The 23087-nt window shown below is 40.4% G+C and overlaps 1 protein-coding gene across 4 annotated transcripts in view; it reads right to left on the reverse strand.

The window, feature by feature from the left end:
- NCKAP1 (NCK associated protein 1) overlaps positions 1–10944 on the reverse strand; it is a 59276-nt gene extending 48332 nt beyond the window's left edge. For all 4 annotated transcript variants that reach the window (XM_051787764.1, XM_051787763.1, XM_051787762.1 and 1 more), the window contains exon 1: positions 10759–10944. In XM_051787764.1, the coding sequence (XP_051643724.1) occupies positions 10759–10866 (108 nt within the window). In that variant the 5' untranslated portion in view covers positions 10867–10944. The remainder of the gene's footprint in view (positions 1–10758) is intronic.
- Between the last annotated feature and the right edge of the window lie 12143 nt (positions 10945–23087).

Consider the following 23087-nt stretch of genomic DNA (forward strand, 5'->3'; position numbering starts at 1 on the left):
AACAAATTGCTCTTAAATTCTAAAGTATTACATTTAAGTGATCTAATACACTATTACCTACATCCAAGAGAACATTATGACCATCTGTTACTCTAGGCAGCACACTTTCTATTGGATGGTGGTTATTCTAACACTCACAAACAACTTTACACGTACTTATTAGAATGCTACTATTGCACAAATCACTGCAAATATACCGAGACATGTAACTACTAATAGTATTTCCAAACTAAGTTCAGGTAGGGAGAGAAAACAGGAGTTAACAGACATCACATGCAACTACAGGGGGAAAAAAGGAGAGAAACTCAGTGAAGTTTTACATACCTGAAAAAGAAACGGTAGCCAAGAAAAAAAATAAAAGAGTCATTATTTTACGTTTCTAAAATGTCTACCAGCAGTACATGACCATCATGAGGTTTACTAACGTACTACTCTAATATCAAAACTCTCATATTTGCTAATAATCCCAAAGATACGATATTTTAATAAAATTTAGTATCTATAATACAAGAAGAATTTATAATGAAAATAAATTCAGCAACATTCACAGCATCAGCTAGATATTAAACAGTTGCTTTGATATCCTTAGAGCAGCAAACAACACGTGCCACAAGAGATCTATTCTGTGCACACTTTAAAGTCTTTACACAATTTCAAAAGTAAAAATTATACTGTAAATAGGTATTAAAAAATTAGACAATGCACTTCAAATTTATGAAGTTCTAATTAACTCCATGTCATGGGTTTGTCAGAACCTTTGTCAGATTATTTCAATTTGTTGTTCTTGCCACACATTCTGTAAGTTTCTCTAGTAAAAGAGGGATTACTGAAACAACTTAACAGACATGTATTTGTGCCCTGTTAAATTCCAATATGGTTGCTGTTACACAGAAGACAACAAATCTGCCACTGTTGACTTCAAAAATTTTTCAGTCTGAATTAAAACACTCCTTCCACATACACTCCTTATTTTTCCTAGCAACAGGTGTTTTTCTTCCTATAAATCAGTTCCCTGAAATGTTTACTAAAACTTATGTTCTATCCAGGCCCTTACACACAGATCATTCACACATAACAGACCTCTGAAAACACTAACATGCACATCCTCCCGTGGCTTCAGGAATTCAGCTGTTACCCTCAATTTAACTGGCATTCTTCTCAACATATATGACATGCTCCTTCTTTACTCCTTCCCACTGTTTGTTAGCTGACATCACATTTGAAGCAACTGTAATTCTTCCTACTAGTAAACGACCCTAGATTGATTCATAAATGAGAAAATTCCTGCAAGATGTTAAAAATGTATCCTTCACACACATCAAAATTCCAGCTTCTGGAGAGCTGGACTGAACGGAAAGAGGACAGGAGACATCACTGAATGAGGAGGTCAATGCCTTTTTCTTCGCTCTTCCATGTTCCACAGCAGCTCAGCTCCTCTCTAAGAACTGGTATTAACTGGTTACTAGCTGTTGTTGCATCAGTGACATTTTTGTCCATACTATTGCCTGCGTTCAGCATCACACATAAACCAGTCTGTGCTACACCTCTCCTAAAATGGTGAACAGACCTATGAAGCTCCAACTCACTGTCGTTTACTCTAGAAAGCAGAACAGAATGAAAGCACAAACCCCAATCCTAGCACTTTTGCACAAGTGTCAAAGTGTGGTAAGGCACAAAACCACAGTCCTGCGCTGCAGGGAGAACAAAGCCACTGAGGGCAGCAGTCTCAGAATGCAGCTTTCGCTTTCAGCAGTTGTATTAGTCAAGACAAAATCCCTTGTCAGTAGTGTAATGGGCAGGAACATTGTGGTAGAACATACAAAGATCACTTGGCCATATACAGCTCTCTGGCATTCACACAGAATTCTGAGCATTAGCCAGATGCAGTAGCCTTTTCTCCATCAACCTCAGATATCGCTTTTTCCCCTAAGTGGGATACAATAACCTTCCTTCATTTCTTATTAAAAGAAAAACCTCAACAAAACAAAATACAAAAAAAAAAAACCCAAAAGCTCCCACCAAACCAACCCAGAATGGCTGCATTTTTCTGAGAACAGTCACATTTTTTGAGCATCAAAAAGAAACTCACAAATTACAAATGTTCTTACTAATGCAGCATTCCTAGAATATAGCTCTGAAGCTATGGGATTCCAGCTGCTTCAGTCCCGAAATATTATACTGAAAGAACCTCCCAGCAGTCAACTCTGATTTCTTTTGTATATTACTAAACAGCTGTCAAGCAGTTATGCTGAAAAGGATGATGCCAAGTTACGGTTAGAGACTAATCTAAGCAATTAAAAAAAATTTTTCAATGGACTCAAGCACTACAGCATTTCTTTCCACAGCACTTAAGAATGGTACCCTGCTATAAGCTCCCAACTTAGTGAACAGTGATTCTGTGCATCCAACCCCTAATAAGAATAATATGATTTTTATAGATAATAGCTTCATTAAGAATACTCACTTGCTATCATCATTGGCACAGTCATCGAGCTTCCGAGAGATCGCACTACATCCCACTTTAGAGATGCTTCATTATGCCCTATGTTTTGAATTAAAACAGCATTTTCCTACCTGTCCTAACAAGGTACATAACTATATTATTATTACTATTAAAAAAATTCAGGCTCTCTTCTTCGCTATTAGGTTCTTCTACACTAATTTCACTTCAAAAATGAAGAATACTACATATATTTACTTTCAGAAGCAGCCATCAAGAACACATTCAGCAACAAAAACCTTCTTAAGGCCTACATTTAAGTAGCCTCTAAAGAGGAAAACAGAATCCAATTCAAGTGCCTTTGGCCTAGAATGCACTGACTTTATGATGCAGCAAAGAGATCTTTTGCCCAAATACCATTAACAGCTATCACTGCAAAATCTAAGCTTAACATTTTACCTCCTAGTTGAGGGCAGCAGATATATGGATACTACATATATCCAGCTGAAGGGATATGAATAAAGGGAAGTTTATGCTGAGGTGCAATCAAGGTTAGTAGTCAGTGCCCCAAACTTGCCTTTAGAACCCTCAAACTTCACTCAAGCCTCAACATAAACCTCTCACTTGCCCTTGGATAAGAACATTGGGAATCATGACCTGAGTTATATGGTGTAGGATGATAAAAAAGCCTAAATATTTTACTGCATTATTAGCAGGGTTATGTCCCAACAGAAGAGAAACAGGGCCATTTGAATCCATAATTTCCTATTTTCGTCCCCCAAACCTCCCACATCAGCAGATTATCATAAATCATACTTTGCAGCAATTTAACGCAGGTTTCTTACTTCAAGAGATCTTGATTTACTGTCACTGCAGATTTGAGATAAAACAATACTGAGCACAGTTTCACTGGACTGTGCCAACATTTACGGAAATAATCATAATCAACAAATCACCTCACCTTCAGATTTCATTTACAAACGATTCTGCACTAAAAAACTATATGAATTTAACCAGGAAATGGAATTTCAATGATAGTAAAAACTATGCCATCCCCTGAGTTAGTAACTGCATTAATAAATGGAAATACTCTTAAGATTTCCTGTATGGGAAACGGGAAAATCTCCTGTACGTCCCATTTACAGTTTACTGTAGCACACTCTTCTGACACACCTGAAAGGCAGGCACATTAAAACTGTTCTTCCCTTGGAAGAGCTGCTGGCATTAGATACAATTTAGGGTGAAGTCTTTAAGTTTGCATGCCTGGTTTGCAGCTACGCATCCTCTAAATTACACTAAATAATAAAAGGCAAAGGATCGTTCAAAGAGACATTTTCACCATTAACTCCACACTACCTATCACACCTTCTTTGTTTCTGCCATGCATTTAAAGCTGAGATTATCAACTGACAACATCCAGTTTGGAAAAAGCAAAACCACTGAGAAGGAGAGAGAGAGAGATATGAATAATCAATAAAGAGGTGCTTTGAATAGTGGTTCACAATACATTTGCTTTAATACCTCTGATCAAGCCTACCACAACTGCTTGGCTGTATTTTAGGTTTTGTGCAAGCCTAAATTCACTATTAAACAGGCTGGTCCCAGATAAGTTTTGTGAATGATATTTGTACAGAAGAGAAACCTGGACCTTGATACAAAGTATGTTCATAGTTTCAACCACAATCTGGAAGCAGAAGAAATCATATCATTTTTGGACAGTCTCTAAAGGCTGTGGACATACCCAAAATATGTCTCAAAATTATTGAAAATTTAACAGCTATTGCACTTCTCATTCATCAAGGTTCAAAAGTTTGAAAGATAACGTACTTTCATATTAATTTAAAATTACAATTAGAGGTGTTAAAAGTCAGTCCAGTGTTTCCTAGAGCTAAGCAAGACATCTTCCCTGCTATTACTCATTATTTGGTGTGTGTTCAACCCCAAAGTATATACTTTACTTTAAGTCCTAGTATATCTCTACTCAGAGATTCAAACCATTAAAATGCAAATTCATGTGAAATCAGAAGGAAAGGTTAGAAAGGACCTTGATAAATTGCCTACTTCCTCTCCTATTCCAAAGCAGGATCAACTGTATCTGTGTTGCTCCCAGGAGATGTCTGCCAAATATTTACTTGCAGGTCTCTAACTTCATTTTCCAAGATTTAAAACTTCATTTTCCAAGATTTAAAACTTCATTTTCCAAGATTTAAAACTTCATTTTCCAAGATTTAAAACTTCATTTTCCAAGATTTAAAACTTCATTTTCCAAGATTTAAAACTTCATTTTCCAAGATTTAAAACTTCATTTTCCAAGATTTAAAACTTCATTTTCCAAGATTTAAAACTTCATTTTCCAAGATTTAAAACTTCATTTTCCAAGATTTAAAACTTCATTTTCCAAGATTTAAAACTTCATTTTCCAAGATTTAAAACTTCATTTTCCAAGATTTAAAACTTCATTTTCCAAGATTTAAAACTTCATTTTCCAAGATTTAAAACTTCATTTTCCAAGATTTAAAACTTCATTTTCCAAGATTTAAAACTTCATTTTCCAAGATTTAAAACTTCATTTTCCAAGATTTAAAACTTCATTTTCCAAGATTTAAAACTTCATTTTCCAAGATTTAAAACTTCATTTTCCAAGATTTAAAACTTCATTTTCCAAGATTTAAAACTTCATTTTCCAAGATTTAAAACTTCATTTAATCCATCATTTCTTGATCTCTGGTCATATTGAATTGCACAAACCATTCCCCTTCTCTCTAAAGCAGTCCTAAATACTTAAAGAATTGTATCACTTATTAATTTACTTTAAAAAAAAAAAATCCCATTTTCTGAATGGGTGACATTTTCTGCACCACCACTCCCTTTCATTATTCTCCTCTGGACTTTCTCCATTTTGTCTACACCTACCTTGAAAAGTGTGTTTGAGCAGGTATGTTCTGGATGAATCTCAATGTATGCCACGTAGAACAAAAAGATTGCTTACTTTTTTTTTCATAATTATCTTGCTCACATGTTTATAAAACCTCATGTCAGCCCTGAATTTTTTCAGCAAAACTTACTTGGCTCCCATTTGCCCTGGCACGTCCCTAACCTTTCCCAGCTATTTTCTGCAGGCTTGCTATCTCAGTACTTTTCATTTTAAATGTTGCTAAGCACGTAATAGCTTACAATCATACTTGATCAACCACCTCCAAATTTATTGGGCCATATCTACAATTTGTTAAGCTCAAGCTGAACTTCAGTTCAGGTTCTGTAACTTCTCCCAGTTTCCTACCCATAAATTTATTAAGTACACTGAAGCCATCTAGGTTGTTAATGCCAGAGTGACTGGAACCAGAGGCAAGACACGCCTCAGTGAGACCCTGCTGATGAAATCTGACTATGAAATCTTCACAACTGTTCCCTAACATGGTTATCCAGCTGTTTGCAGCATTAGGACTTCACCCAGATTTGTACTTCCTTAGATTGTTGGTGAGAACAATCGAATGAGGTCATGTCAGCAGCCTTGATAAGGTCAACGTGTAAAGTATCTCCTAAGCTGCCCATCCTAGAGTGACCTGTGCCTCAGTGATGAAAGAAATATGTGGGTTTAACACTGTTCATAAAGTGATTAACTCACGTTGTCCTCTGTTTAAGTACTTGGTTCCATTAATCAAATAGGGGGCAGGTGAAATGCAAAGGATAAAAAATTAAGAGAAGTTTCACTACCACAAAACTTTTCCCGAATGTAGTTTATAAAATAAAGTCTTAATAAAAGAAAGCAAGGCAATGGGAGTGTCTTGTCTATTCTCAATCTAAAATGAGAACTGTTACAACTTTTCAGGTCTATCTCCTCTGCACACAACCTTAAAAATCTCCTGCAACTAAAATGGGATTTGTTCTTGTGTCAGCACACGACGAGACAAATGAACAGTGATGGAGGCAGATAATTTGTACTGGTAAGCCAAAAAACAAGGCAAGATAATTATGGGCATCTACTGTTGATGTGAAAAAAATATAATGTGATATGGTATCCCCAGACTGCATTTGCTTCCTGAGCAAAGGAATTTTTTTTTTCAATTGCCAGCACTGTGAGTTTGTTTTGGGCTTCCTCCTATGCTTACCAGCGGGACAGTATTCCGAGCCATCCCTCCAAGATCACAGACACAAACATCTTAACCTTTGGAGAACTGCTGATGTCTGTAACGAAACACTGCCCCACCCCAAGACACTTCCCAGTGACCTGAAGACATCACCTCTCTGTTCCAATCAACCTTACTATTCAAATCTAGATTACTGGTAAGCGTTTCCTCTCAGTTCAAAGCTCTGTACTCCAGCACAGAGCTCAGCATGAAAACAGTAATCTAATCCTACACTCTTCCAAACTTCAGAGCTCTACAGATTGGAAACTTCTCCCTGCTCTTCCAGTCACCTAAAATCTCTCCTATTTTTTTCCTGAAGAACCACTCTAGTGCCTTAGCAAAACAGTACATTTTATTGATTGGTTCTATTAATCAAACAATCAACTGGCTGTTATAACTTCTAAGTTTAAGTAGTAATATCCTCAATATGGGTAAAAACCCAATATTCCCACTATTACACCTTTAAAGAACTAACTGGCAATCACCTGCTAAATTATTTTAAATCTGGCTTCACACCAAGCTATGTGTTGCTCACATAAGAGGACTGGGACCACATTTTTAGTTTGGAATGGTAAATATGAAGTCAGCTAAAACCTCTGCAAATATTTATTAAGTTCCTTATCTATGATTTCAGTTCGGTTATGCAGTTCACATCTAAGAAATCACTTCAGATTCTCATTTTTGGGTTACTATGTAATCATCAGAGTTGGGAAAGTCAATTTACTTTCTTAATGACATTTTCAGAAAAAAATCTTGCAAACAAATATAAAGTCTATACTGCGAAAAACAACAGAACACTGGTAGTGAAGCAATTCATGCTAAATAACAGACTCATCAAGTTTGATTAACATATACTCTAAATAATTCAAAACTTTAACTTTCATCCCTAGCAGGTCTGTTGATAGTAGCACTGCTGAGACATTCTTCAAAAATCACACTCCTTAGGTTTCCTCTGGCTAAATCTGTACTTCAGGTATTTCAAGACAAAAATCTTTCATTGTAAATACATCCCGGTATCCAAGGGCTTCATAAACAAACAAAAGACAGAAAAAACAAGATTACTTCTCCTCCACCACCACTCTCCAGCAATGCTCTGAGCTGACAGTACTGGCAGCACTACAGAGAGCTCACCAACACAAGCCATGATCTGCTCTGAAAGTTAACCATGAAATCCAAGCTACACCTGAGACACAGTGATATGAAAAACCCCTGCTGTCTTTGATTTATAGAGATGCAGTTGTAGTGAAGTACTGACAAAAGAATCACAGGGTAAACAATAATACAACTGCTAGCCTAGCAGACTGAGGAGAAATTCTTAAAAAGCAGAAGGAACAAACCAGGAGAGAAACCACAAGGGTAAGAATTCCAAGTTCAGGATTAATATTGGTCACAGTGCCAAAGGGACAGCTGAAAGCAGCAAGCAAAGGGTCATCCTTCAAAATAACAACAAACTACAAAAAGTCCACCTCGGTACAGATCTAATATGAGTTTTGTCTCATCATCTGCTATTACTTTACTAACTCCACTTTTCATATTTTCCATGTCACTCTCAGAGGTAAAAAAAAAAACCATATACTCAGATACTCTGTCTTAAAAGCAACAAACTTTTAACTGTTTCAAAAGACAGAAGGTCAGTAAACAGGAAACTATGGACAATTAACAAGTATAAGCACAACGACATCAAAACTGGAATTTGAATAGGAAGATGAAGTATAAAGTATGTAAGTTTCTAACTGCTTCTAGCAACTGCTGTGATTCCCTGGGAAGTAAAATTTTCCTGCTTTGTTTCTAAGAGTCAAGAAAATTCTTAATCCTTGAAAATCCCTCTTCTCTAGACAGTATCTACAGCAATCTGTAAGGCAGCCACGAATACTTCAACCTCTCACTTCCTCTTATTAAAAATAAGTCTTAACCATTTCCTTTAACCGCAAAACCACATATTGTGTGGTTATCTCTAGTAACTTGAGTTTCAATATCATACTCAATGGAGGAATCTGTGAGAGAATCTCAAACAGCAGTTTTGGAATTGACTGCTTTCAGAAAGGAAAAAAAAAAAGAAATAAAGAAAAATAAAGTGCTCCAAGCATCCAGCTATGCTGCAGCTGGGCTGAGAGAGCTACAATAAAATACAGTAGTCAGTCCGGAGACTTCTGGGCTCATTAGAGCTAACCAGTTCCCCCTGTCAAGCAGTACTGACTGCAGCTGAAGAAAACAACTATTTAAATCATAAATCACTACATGAATACACAGTGCTCTGCCTGGGACACCTCAAGATTTGCAAAAATACATGTCACACAATAGTCAAGACACTTGGTCACACCTCCTCTCTCTCTGTATGCAAGACCTACGCAATTTTGGACTCAGTTCTTGGAACTTGCAGGAAAAAATGGTGTCACCTCCAGTGCTGCTGCTCCCCTGTGGAGAGCCTGTCCACCTGCATCACTTCACTGACATGAGTAACAGCAGAAGCTACCACCATATGGGCCAACATGCTCAGGACTGTGCCATCCTAACATGCCAAGCAGAAATGTGTCTGTAGGCACTGGACCGCTTAATAGCAGTAAGTGTCCCTGGGAATGAAAACAGAGCCTGGACTCACAATGGCTTAGGCACTCTAAGCTGTATATGCTGATATAATAGCTGTATATGAAGATGAGTTTTCATTTTTCCTGTCCTGTTTTCCTGCCCACCGAAGCAGGGCTGTGCTCAGGCAAAATTCCCCTCGCTTGGTTTTCACCTGGTATATTCCTCGCAAAGTTTAACAAGCGCACACACAAACGGCTTCCCCATTTTGATGGTTTTCCCCACAAATAGGGAATTTCCGTTGTTAAAAAGTGTAACTATATTGTTACTACTACTAAGCTGAAATGATTTTCCAATGTACAAAACTGCAAACTAAAAGCAACCTTTTGGAGAGTCAGGAACTTGCAATAATTTAGTCAGAATGCTTCATTTATGTCAGTGAAGATTTGCAGAAAACATTCAAGCGCACATCAAACACTGACATGGCTTTGGATGACTTCTGAATACTTCAATCACTTGGGTTGGGGTTTTTTGCTGGAAAAATACCTTACTTAAAATCAACAATGCACGTGGTAGCCCTTACTAATTCTGGAGTACAGGTCTCCCACATCAACAAAACTCTTGGACAAAACACATCCTTGAGCTCAGATCGCTCAGGCAGGGTCATTCCTGACAGAAACCTGGGTCCATAAGTCAGAGCGATCAAATAAGCACCTAAAACACTCAAACTCCCTCTGCCATTGCAGTTGAACCCAGCATGGAAACAGGGCTGAGATTTTATCGGGAAAGGTGCATGTGCTCGCTGCTTTAAGGTAATAGCTAACATTTTCTTTGAAACACGAAAAACCTCACAGAAATATCTGTGCAAAAGGCAAAGCAATAAAATCTAACTAGTATTCGTTACTGGAAGGGGATTAAGCGGCCGTCCACTTTCAGATAATGTATCACACGTTAGGAAAACGAAGCTGGGAAGGATACATGAAGCACCTGGCACAGGGGGTGGCCATGAACTACGTTCTTCCCTACAGGAAAGCACAACGATTACGTCCAGAGCAGAAATTAACCGAGCGCGGAGGCGTGACCGACCCATCCTTGTCTCAGCACCGAGACCTGCAGCCTCCTGCGCGGCCGAGCCACCTCACCGAGGCCAACACCGATCCACTGCCTCCGGGAGCAGCCCCGGCACCCACGGCCGCTCCGAACACCCGCTCCATCTCACGCCGGGAGCTGCTAAGCAACCGCGCGCCTCGAACTTATCGAAATTAAACTTACTAATTTTACCCCAAACCCCTTTTTTTTTTTCCCCTTCGGTAGCGACAGGTTTCGGCGTGGGAAAAGCCCGGGCGGCGCTGCCCACTCGCGGCTCCCGTGAGTCATGCACGGCAGCGGGGCGGGAGCGGCTCCGGGGCCGCGCCGGGACCAGGCCCCGCTCCCGCGGCCGCCGCGAGCACCGGCCCGGCCTCCTCCATCCCTCCTTCCGCCCCTCCCGGGAGCGATGCGGCGGCCGCAGGGCAGCCCCGGCCCCCCTCCCCGGCCGGGCGGCGGCTCCCGCCCAGCCTCCCGGGCCCCGCCGCTAGGCCGCGGCGCGGCCGAGCCCTGCGCAGCGCCGGCCCGAGCGGCGGCGGGCATCGCGCCGGGGCGGCTCCCCGTCCCCCCGGCTCCCCGCACCTTCTTGATGTTGTAGAGCCGGGTGAGCATGCCGACGCCGCGGTCGTTCAGGATGGTGAGCTTCTCCGCCAGCTTCTGCTGGCTCGGCTGCAGCACGGCCCGCGACATCGTGGCGCTCCGCGGCCGCCCCCCGGCGCTCGCAGCCCCGCGGCCGCCGGCCTGGGCCCGGCGCTGCCTCCCGTCCCCTCCCTCCCTTCCTTCCCTTCCTTCCCTCCCCTCCCGCCCGGCCGGCACTGGAGCCTCCGCGGGGCGTGGGCACGGTCACGTGGGGCGGCCGCGAGCGCCCCCTGCGGGCGGGCGGTGGCGGCGGCGGCGGCGCGGGGCTCCCGCTGTGCGGGGGCTCTGAGGGGGCCGCGGGTCCGGCCTCGGGGGTGCTGCACAACCGCGGTTTATAGCGAATAAAGCTGTGGGGGTCCCATCCCAGGAGCCCACTGAATCATAGGATCATAGTATCATAGCATGGTTCGTGTTGGAAGGGACCTTAAAGATCATGTACTTCCACACCCCTGCCATGGGCAGGGACACCTTCCACTATCCCAGGTTGCTCCCAGCCCCGTCCAGCCTGGCCTTGAACACTTCCAGGGATGGGGTAGCCACAGCTTCCCCGGGCAACCTGTGCCAGGGCCTCGCCACCCTCACAGGAAAGAATTTTTTTCTAGTATCTAATCTAAACCTAAATTCTTTCAATTTGAACCCGTTCCCCCTTGTCCTGTCACAACATACTCTTGTAAATAGTCTTGCCCCACCTTTTCTGTAAGTTCCCTTCAGGTGCTGGAAGGGTGTCCAAGGCCAGGTTGGATGGAGCTCTGAGCAACTTGGTCTAGTGGAAGTTGTCCCTGCCCATGGCAGGGGGTTCGGATTAGATGATCTTTAAGTTTGCTTCCAACCTAAACCTTACTGTGATTCTACTAAAGCCCCATTTTGTACTTAATGAACTCCGTTTTTTTACTTAATAAACTCCATTTTTTACTTAGTGAACTCCACTTTTTCACTTAATCAACGCCATTTTTTTACTTCAACAGCGTGTAAGTCCTACGCTTTAGCCACAATAACCCCCTGCAGTGCTACAGGTCTTGGGCAGAGCGGCTGAAAAGCTGCGCAGTGGAAGAAGATCTGGGAGCGCTGGTCACAGCGACGGAACGTGAGCCAGAGTGTAACCAGGCAGCCAAGAAGGCCAATGGCATCCTGGCCTGGATCAGGAACAGTGTGGCCAGCAGGACCAGGGAAGTGATTCTGACCCTGTACTTGGCACTGGTGAGGCCACGCCTTGAAGTGCTTTGTTCTGTTTAGGGTCTCTCACTTTAAAAAGGACACTGAGGTGCTGGAGTGTGTCCAGCGAAGGGCAATGGAGTTGAGGAAGTATCTGGAGCACATGTCCTATGAGGGGCAGCTGAGAGAGCTGGGTTTATGAAGTCTCAAGAAGAAGAAGGTTGGGGGGACCTCATCACTCTCTACAGCTCCCTGAAAGGAGGTTGTGGTGAGGTAGGGGCTGGTCTCTTCTGCTGTGCCTACAGCGAGAAGACCAGAGGAAATGGCCTAAAGCTGAGACAGGGGAGATTCAGATTAGACATTAGAAAAAATTTCACACTGTTAGGGAGGTCAGGCACTGGAATAAGTTGCCCAGGCAGGTAGTGGAGTCACCATTCCTGGAAGTGTTTAAGGAACGTCTGGATCTGGCACTGGGTGATATGGTTAGTGGTTTAAGGGTTACAGCGGTGGTGCTGGGTTGACAGTTGGACTGAATCATCTTAAAGTTGTCTTCTAATCTTGATAATTCTATGACATTCAGCAACTGCCTGCCACTCACGAGACTCTCGCCATTCCCCTGGGCTGTCGCTCTAGAGCAATGTATGGCAAATTCAGAGAAATACCATTTCGCCAATTAGATGAGTCACATTACTGCTATTTTTTCCTCTGGAAGCCACGGGAATTAAAATTCAAAATATATTTTGAAGAAATGGTGAGCTCTCCATGACGTGAATGTCAATAAGAGGCTGCCAGGAGAGCCATCCCTTACTGCAACCTGTTAGTGAGGTGGTTGCAGCACTGAGCAGCGAGCACAACCAGCTGGGATGCAGGGCTCCCCAGTCCAGGGAATGAGAGACAGGCTTAAGAATTAACCTTCTAATCTCATTTTTTTTAATAATAGGACCACCATCTGTGCCTTTTTTTTGCATATTAATACTTCTATTTAATTTTCGGTTTGCACGTCTGCATCAGAAATCAGAATCAGACTGTTTCCGTCTTTCAGATATTTTTAACTAGTAGATTTTAGAAAGCAGAAAAATGAATGTGAGAAGCCTAAATTAAATTAAATTGTTACTGACCTCCCTCTTCGCTTTAGCACTTACAAGTTAATTTATGATTCAGAATGAAACCAGGAAGCAAGAACTTAGAGTTCTAATCTCAAGTCTGCTATTGACTCATTCTTTGGCCTTTATCAGATGATTTTCTGCCTCAGCTTTGTGTCCAAGAGTCAGGAATACCTAGCAACAACACTGTAATGATTAATTAGGTTAGACCTGACCTTTCACTACTGGAGTCTATGGAAAACATCAGAAACATTCAAATTGGCATTTACATTTATAAAGCATAAAATGCTAAGTGATTTCAGATTATTTAATGAGTAATATCTACAATAGTATTTTATACAAAACATCTTCCTCCCGTTATAAATGATTTTTAAAATGTAAAATATAATATTTCTGATTGAAATAAAGATGTTTCTCGTGTACTTGTACTGCAAAATAGAATCATGGAATGGTTTTGGTTGGAAAGGGACCTTAAAGATCATCTTGTTCCAACCCCCTGCTGTGGGCAATGACACCCTCCAGTAGACCAGGATGCTCAGAGCCCCATCCAATCTGCCAGGGATGGGGTACCCACAGCTTCTCTGGGCAACCTGTTCCAGTGCCTCATTACTCTCACAGTAAAGAATTTCTTCCTAATATCTAATCTAAATTTACCCTCCTTCAGCTTAAAGCCATTTAAGAACAAATACTATTGCTGAAAGCAATTATTTTGTTCCTCACCTACAGCTAACAAAACAGCAGCTGATTTTTAATTCCATATTGAATTATTTTCCAGTCCTATTGAATGTTCTGGAAGTTTCAAACAGTAACAGTGAAAGAATACGTAATTTATATATAGCCAAGCAAGTGGAATGATTTAACATTGTGACAATTTGTTGGGAGTTTTTGTGCATCATGATGAAACATCTATGATCTAACGTCCTAATCTTTCTTTCTCTGAAAGTAGTAGAAAAACTACAGATTGCACTGAGTCAAAGCTGATTGGTTTGGTAAGGCTTGTGCTTATGGAGTTCACTGGAGAACTCTCAAGCTCTCTGTAACTACTGATGTAGCTTTCACCATAAAAGCTCCCCAACACTGCACAGAAAACAGGCTGAGTGAGGCACAGAAGGAAAAAATGACTGACTGTCCCCTTTGTAGTAGCATCCTGTTTTTAAACTCCCACACTATCCATCAACCTGTTCACAAGATCCTATTATAAGGAGCACCTCTGGTTGCTATAATTTTTTTTAATGCTAATAGTGCCGGGTTTGCTGCATTTCTTGGAAACATACTGAATACTGGAATAGGGAAAGGATCAATATCAGTAAATAAGAATTTCTGACACAAGGAATTTTTACTGCCACGCAGCCATACAAACCCAATACTAAACAGATTATCTGAATTATCACTGCAGTGTGGCTACACACAGATTTCTAACAATATTCTTGGTCAAAGTGAATGTGTGTACTTAAGCACTCGGTGGCTTTGTCATCACTTTTAATAGCAGTAAGGTAAAGCCCACGCTGTCATACTACTTTTGCTGCAACTTTACGTAGAAACTTCAGGAACACATGTAGATTTTCCAGCAGGAAGATTTATTGCATATTAGATTATAGAAATTTCTGCACTGTGCCATCTGGGTTCATCAGTCTGGCAGCAAGCATAACAATAAAGTGGAAATACAAGCTTTGTCAGTAACAGCATAGCTCTTACAGGTGTGGCAAAATTAAAACAAGGGCAGAGTAAGGGTAACAGTTCTTTTTAAAACACACAACTAGTATTTGATTGATGATTTATTAATTGTTAACATTTAAACAGCTTTCTATATTTAGTCCAAAAGCATGAGTTTAGGGCAAGTTTCAAATAGCACTTCAGATTTAGCTCGAACTCAGCTCTGCTCCTTTTAAAGTCAATTTTCTGTTCAGTTCAGGGTTTAATTGTGCTATTCACTCTGTGGCTTTCAGAAAGTAATAAAAATCACAGTGTCATAGAATGGCCTAGGTTGAGAGGGACCTTAATGATCATCTCAATCCAGCCCTCTTGCCATACAGGGGAACACCTTCCACTAGACCAGGTTGCTCAGGGCTCCATGCAGCTGGGCCTGGAACACTTCCGGGGATGGGGCATCCACAACTTTTCTGGGCAACCTGTTACTTGTTCCAGTGCCTCACCACCCTCAAAGAATTTTTTCCATATATTTAACCTAAATTTCCCCTCTTTCAGTTTGAACCCATAACCTCTTGTCCTATCACTACAGTTCCTGATGAAAAGTCCCTCTCTGGCTTCCTTCAGATACTGGAAGGCTGCTATGAGGTCTCCATGCAGCCTTCTCTTCTGCAGGCTGAACAGTAAACAGGGATGTAGACTTTTCTAGCACTGCTATTTTAAAACCTCTAATGGGCAATTTACTGCTGCAGAATAGGCTGTGTTGCCACCTAAGTCGGCTACGCTTATACTTTACACCTCTGTAGAAGTGTTTACAAATATATATTTTTTTTTCCTTTCCTGTCAGTTCCTCCTTGGTTTAACTTCTGGCTTGGGAGCTATTCAAGACTCCCTGGCCAGGATTTTCAGTGCAATGACAGACAGCAGCTGCACTCTCCATGAGCCATTTAACACAGCGCACTGCACGACCTCTGCCCCTTTGTCCAATGCAAGTAAAGAAGCAATTTGTACAGACTCATTTTGTTCAATGTTTCCTTTTCAGGTAGAAATAGTTCAAAACAGGAAGACAAACTGCTATTTGAACAGATCAGAACTTTTAAATGGTCCTCATAATCCCAATTATTTGGTCATGGCACGGTATTTATTTGTTAATAATGCATAAGTATTTATTACATTTTTGAACTTGTATGGAAAGACATACAAGCTGAAAAATTTACTACAAAAAGGCTATAATGCTGTTGAGAGACCCTAAAAACATAATAAATAGCATTGAACAAACACAGTTGCCTTTGTCAGACAGACTTTTAACCTTAACTTACGCTTAGAGGAGCAACGGGTTCAAAAGACCTATCATTCTCACTAAACCAAGCTGACAGATTCATTACATTTCAATCTATTATTTTCTTCCAAAATTCAAACCCTTTTCATTATTTAATCCATCATAAAGCCAACATGTGTGCAAGTTCCCATGTTCTCCTTTTACCTCTCATTGAAGGTATCTGGGCATTATCTTAATCAGTTTTCCCACTAACATGCAAGCTCCTACATGTGCCAATTCTCTGTTGAATTTTATGCATGTCTAGCTGAGGTTGTTTATGACATTACAGCACCTGCTCAGAGATACCAAGCCTTTGAACATAAAAGAACATGAACGTAGGAGAGGGAGGACACGAAAGAGGTGTGCAAAGCCAGTTTGAGACAGATGATGAATCCCATGGCAGCCATTCTCTCATGAAGTGCAGACACTTACCAGTTTGAGAAAACATGAGCACTCCTGCTCATACTGGAGGGACAAGTATGACGAGCCTGCTCCAGGACTTCCAGCCTGACATTATGGGAATGAGGCTTAATCACATGAGAAGCTGGTTCTTATCAGCATTTGAGAGCAGCTTTCTTGATGTGTCCCAGATCCATGACTAACCAGTGATGTTTAACTGGCAAATCAAACATCAGCCTGCTGGCTATGGAAGTCTGGAAGCAAGAAGGAATTTGTTTCCATGTGAGTTATCAGCATGGCTAAACAGAATGAGCTTAGAGAGCACTGGTGGGCTAAGATTTGGCTTGTTCCAGCCTGAGGCAATGCTTACTTTTAGAGGAAGAATCAAGAGGGTAAGTTAGATCCAATTGCTTAGTTTCAGGTTTAGGATTACAGTTAACTCCTGCAGAAACCATTGAACAAATGGATTAGAGTTTTCTCACTGGCTATGAAACAAAGTTTAGGAGGGCTGTCAGAATGGGTCATCCAGCTAAATCAAGTTCTTAAATTAATACAAGTATAGACCTTAACTTAGGTTTCTAGGCAGGGGTTACAACACCAGCTTTAAAAAACCTGGTAAATACTGAAATCAGAAAGGGCACTGGACTAGGAGTCCACCTAGATTAGAAAGGGCATTTTATGTGCAGTTTCCTTACAGGTTGAAGAGTCAAAAAGAAGCAGCAGTGATCTCCAAGATGTCTGTGAGGCCAGTAAGTAGAGACAGAATGCTTAATCACCTTCAAATCTTTATCACAGGATGAGTTAGCCTATGCTAACTGCCCACTGTCAATTTATCCAAACGGATAAACCACGAGTAATCCGTCAGCAAAGAACAACCTCTGATCTTTTTGAAACTGGGGTGTGGTCAGATGGTTGTACATTGGTGCTGGCATAAAGATGCCAGCTAGGCAAATGAGCCCCATCCCAGTGGTCCTGCACACAATAAAGCTGAGGGGCTTCTGTTGGGCCCACATTTTTCAATATCTTCATCTACCTACAGAGCCTTTTTTGGCAGGCACATACAAGCTCATGTGCTCTGACCTACTTTCTTTAGCCTCTGTTACACTTCTGTCCTAGATAAATGGGGTAGCACCAGTGGCTACAGTTATAAATGTGCAAAAATAACCTATTAGAGGTTGCTTTGTCTCCTCCTTTCTTCTCCCTTTCTTTCACGAGAACCTAGTGAAAGAGCATGTACCTCTTTAAATACAACAGCTTTTACCATCCAGCCACCAAAGGCTAGGAAAGAAAACCTCTGCCTTAAACTTACGCTACATCTAAGGGAGGAAAATTTCACTCAAGGAACACCCAAAGAATGAAAAATTTCCCCCCACTCTTTCTAGGACTCACATTTACCAGTCAGTCGAGTTCTTGAACAATGATCGTAGTAAAAATCCAGATAAAATGTTCCCTTTCAAAGTTAGGGGTTTACATATGACAGAACAGTGCAATCGTCGGTTTTTGTGGATGAAATGTGTGTCGAAAGGAGAGCTAGTGGAGAAGGGTGACATGAGCACTACCCAAATTGTCACATCTATGATCAAACTGAGGAAAAAAGTTGAAAAAAATGCTACAGTTATCTTCTACGTTTCCATCTGAAATGTACAGATGTTCCATTTACAAAGAAATCTGAATTCTTTGAAGGTATAAAAAACCCCAGCTGTTTCACACAGCCCAGAAATATACAGCTTAAGCCAGAAATGGAATGTGACACAACAAAAGTTTCTCCCAATGTGCAGTGTGAAACCCTGTGTGTGGAGAAGGGTAGAGGGACAGGATAAGACAGTGAACACTGAGGAGCGCTCACACTTTGAATTGTTGTAGGTAAGAACTGAAGTTCAGTGGTTGGTAAGATTGCTGCAATAAAAATTATGTGCAGTCTTCACTTCAAACTTTCATCACTCTATAAAAATCGATGGGCTGACTCTGCATCTTAACTTTAGCTGTTGAAATAAGATGCAGAAAAATTTCCTTATGGGAAAACCAGCTCCAGTAATTTTAATATGGAGACCATGAGTACCTCTGAGGTACTAATTTTCTAGTGATCTGCTCTCTAGGAAAACATTCCCTGACTTCCTTCACTGAAGTAGAGGACTAGATATCAAAGAATTTGCTTGTATAGATGAGTTGAACAACTAATTTTTTGTGTATTTTAAATTTTTTTTTCAATTTAAGGAATACTTTTAATAGTTATAAAGCAGAACGTGAAGTAACACAAACAGAATTTGAAGGATGTTTAAAAGGTGGTACAATCACTAATTAGGAGAATCTGTACCAATTATTACTAGTGGATCTCCTGATAGATTAGTTCTACTGCATCTAGAGCTTTTCACATGCATTTCTTTGGTGATAAAATTTTCAGGTTTTTTGTTGCTGTAGTGCTTCTAGGTTTTTGATTTTTATTTTTTTTAAAGGTTATTAATATCCTAAATACCTTTTAACACGATTGAAAGAAGTTTGGCTTCTAGGTATAACTCTATAAATATATTTTCCAAGGTTGTGCTTTGGTTTTGTTTACCCTGCAATATTTTTTGTTGTTGATAATGAAACTGTTAATGATCTAGCATGTGTTACTCACAAAAAATAAACACATCTAATCCAGAAAAATATTTTCCCTTCATAGTGTTCATGTCAAAAATAGTCTCTTGTTCATCTTGCTGAATTATATTCCAGTAACAAGGAATGCCATTAGCAAAGGAGCATCAGAGATTTCATCTGCTTCAATTAAAGAAGCTCATTGTTTAGAGTTGGACAGAAAACAGCTATTCCATCTTATGAAAAATTGTGAAGTTTTAAAATTAAGGTGAAGCCAAGAACACTCAGTGCTGCTCACAAAGAGTCATTGACTGGTAATCCAAATACTAAAAAGCCCTTTTGGTAGGATGTTTGTCCTGTCAATCAAACCTGAATGGAAATCTTTCACATTCAAGGACTGTTACTCAGTCAGCTTTTGGTGATTTTGAAACTGTGGTTAAAAAATGTGAAGGGAAAAGAAAGAAAAGAAAATCCTGGTCATGACTTGTTTTCATAAGACAGTCCCAAAGAAATCTTCCTAATTAAGATGTTATCAAAATAGTAAATTAATTACAAAATTGTAAATGAATTACCTCAAATGCATTCATAGTGATATTTTTCTACCATTAGTTTGAGTCTAAATGATTTATATGTTTTTCTAAAGCAAATCAGAAAAGATGGCTTCATGATCTTGAACTTTGTTTATGGTCTACAAGTAAGAATGAAATCTGTATAAAAACAAGCAAATAATGAATCAATTATTTTAATAAGCAACCAGAATGGAAGCTTTTGGCTACTTTAAAAGTAATTAAGGTAAAGTAAGGAGCTACTTTTGAGTTGAAGCAAAATGATTCTGTATTTTCTTTACTGAAATACTCAAAGAGAACACATAGTTAAAAAAACTCTGACCTTTCAGTCCTCTTGTTATTGAAGGAAAAAAGAAAAATATTAAACACTAAGGGACAGTTTAGGTCAATCTGGGTCATTCTTTGATTCTACAGTATACCAAACAAAATTAGTTTTTTTCTGAGTGTGCCTTTATGTGTACATTCCAGGATGTCACCTCTTGTTCCAGAAGTGTTTTTCCCTTAAGTTAACAGCTTTCTTCTTGTTTTTAAGCCCGGGTTTTGAGATACCATCACCTATCCCCCAAATATTGATAGATGCATCTATCTCAGTCCTCGCAGCAAGAATAAATCACCCCCATTGCTGACATTACAACATTACAAACTTGGTTACTATGGTGGCTTTTACCTCATCAACAGTATTGACTAGTAAGGTGTAGCCTCTGCAGTCATGGATTTATGGAAATAAAATACAAGGTGATTTTATGGAATTTTCAAAGTTTATAATGCTAGGCTTATTAATTTTTATTTCCAGAAGGAAAACAAAAACCTAAGAACTTGGGCAGATCAAAAGCCCACCCAGTTCAGTGCCCTGTCTCTATCCCATGACCAAAGAACAGAGCACTGAGGAAGAGCATGAGCACAAACACATACCACTGCTCCTGAAGGGTGTGCTCCCAAAGTCCAGCAGGTTGTGGCTCAGGGACTTTGTGAGCTGGAGACCATCACCTTCTGAACCCACGCAAACTTCTAGGACACTGCAGCAAAGGCTCACTTATAACTGTGTCTTGGATATAGGAATTGGAAGAAATAACAGCTCCTGTCTGAATATATTGAGAGGGAAAGGAAAATTAGATCTCTTCTTGTTAATGGGACTGAAGTTATTAGGAAGCTCTGAGCTGGCTGGATCAAGTCATAGACATAGAATAAAATACGGCTCAGATAGCTTAATTTTCCTTCCCTGCCTACAGGGAACTGCTTCCCACACACAAGCATCAAGCCCAGTGCAATATTATCTATATGCCAGGTAAGAGAACAGCATGCAGAGCAACAGTATTCTCCTGTGGTTTGTCTTTTTCAGAGTGTGAGATGCTGTGTTTTGCATGTTCCACTTCACCTTAACCCAGCTTATAGAAGGCATCTCCTCATGGTAAACAGTAAGAGTGGGGACTACTTACGTGTCTGACTACACTAATCTACAAAATAATTCTCCTACTGCATTTGTTTTATGATCCTGACTAGAAGCTATTATGGTCTCCTTCTTGAACCCTGTGAAACTAGAAAAACTTGCTATGCTTCCTGGTACAAATTGTAACATTAATATTTTATTATGCCTGGGAAAGCTACACATTAGCAGAAGCTACACATAAGATGATGCTACAAGAACTCTGAAATAAACTTTGATTTTTACCTTCTTCATTTTTAACTTTCCAGGCTGTAGGCTTGGCCTTTACAGCAAGAGAAACTTTTGTGGACTTTTGTTCTGAAGTAGCTCTTCTATCTTTGAACAACCACTAAAACAAACCTTTAGAGAAACAGGAAGGTTGGGAGACAGATTAATTGCGTTTTTGCAGAATTAGGCTGCTAGAAGCTGAGGTACAGAATGGAAAGTGCTCTTTTGAGTATTCTCACAAAAAACAAGTCATGAGTAGTCCTAAGAGTCAGCCACTGAAAAATTGTGATTTTACCTTTTACTTTACCTCTGCCCCCTAAAATGGAGAAAGAAAACCGTGTTTCAGGTTTCAAAGGACTTGAAAATGTTACAGAAACTCACTTACCTTAACATAATTTCTCTTTAAGGGCTCACATTTTCTCATTTCTTTTTGAAGGCCCTGACCCTTACATGTTCTTTTCAGGCTTAACTCCAAGGTTAACTTCTCTTAGGTTGGTTTTTCTGAAGTGTTCTTGAAATTAAATAACACACAAACGGTTGAGAACAATTGACTCTGTGACTGATGCTCTGTGCTAAGGGCATAGTTGGCCATCACTCCTCTGCAGAGCAGCCAGCCTGCATGGAAGGTACTTCATACATGTGCATTTTTGTTGAAATGGGTCAGTTCTTGTGGTCTCTTGATATTGCTCCTTTCCCTGATTAACTTTGCCTGTGTTGCTACTACTGAGCTGACATACCTGGTTTTACATCAAGCTTCATGAACACATGAACAATTTATGTATGTGTGTGTGCATATATATCTAAATCTATCTTCACTCATACATGAATGCACTGAAGCAAGTTTAGCACTCCCAGAGAAGAGAAACCTGAGCACAAATGGGAGTGGAATTCAGATCCTCCTTATGTAAAGCAGGCATAAATACTGCCAGATCTTCCTCACACCAACAGGTCCCCAGAACACTCTCTTCGGCTATTAAACAATTCAGCTTTGCATTGGACCCTATTCCTCAGTGCCCATAATTCAGCATAATCCCTGACACACTATAAAAATATACACCTTTATATCAGCCTGTTCATTTGCATGGATTGCTCACAAAGCGTGGTGAGAGCAGAGACCAATGCCCTGATAAGTGTTTGTAGGGTCATGCCTTTTGGTTATGGGCCAGGCTTTGCTTCTGGAGAAATTTCCCTGCAGCAATATGAGGAGATATGCCAGTGGAAATACCACTGGCTCAGGATAGCTTTATAGAAACCAACCAACAATGCTGCTTGAAATAAATAAATAAACTGAAGACAAGGAGCCTACCCTTCAGGCCAGGGATGAAAGGTAGCATTTGCAGGTTCACAGACTTATTAATATTATTAGGTGCAGCCACTGGGCCTCTGTTCACAGTCTTTTGCAGTATGGACTGGGCTTTTCATCAGGGCAGTCTCCTGGGCTGCAGACTCAAAGAGTTGAAGAACTGGCTCTATTTCTGGGCTTGACCAAGATGTATCCCTTGCTCTCACCTGAAAACACTACACATCTTCCTTAATGTGTTTTCAGGTAAAACCGGTCAAGAACGAGGCAGCATAGCTTTAATGGATGCTTTCATTTGTAGGTTAAAGGAGTATAGGAAGAGAGGATATGTAGGTGTGTGCTTAGGATATATCCTACTCTTGGAATCAGAAACTCTCTGCAGCAGCAAATGAGTACAACAATCATGTAGAAACAAAGCACAAAACAATAGACTAGACTCAACACCACTGCCCCACACAAGTAACTGCACTTTGTTTAGCCAGTAGGGTTTAGTGCTTACAATGTGTTACAAACTGGCAAAGCCAGCAATGCAGAACAAACTAACACCTGGCAGCAAAGCTTG

Source organism: Manacus candei, unplaced genomic scaffold (assembly GCF_025592945.1).
Source record: "Manacus candei isolate 608988 ecotype Guabito, Panama unplaced genomic scaffold, ASM2559294v1 h1tg000023l, whole genome shotgun sequence".
Lineage (NCBI taxonomy): Eukaryota > Metazoa > Chordata > Aves > Passeriformes > Pipridae > Manacus > Manacus candei.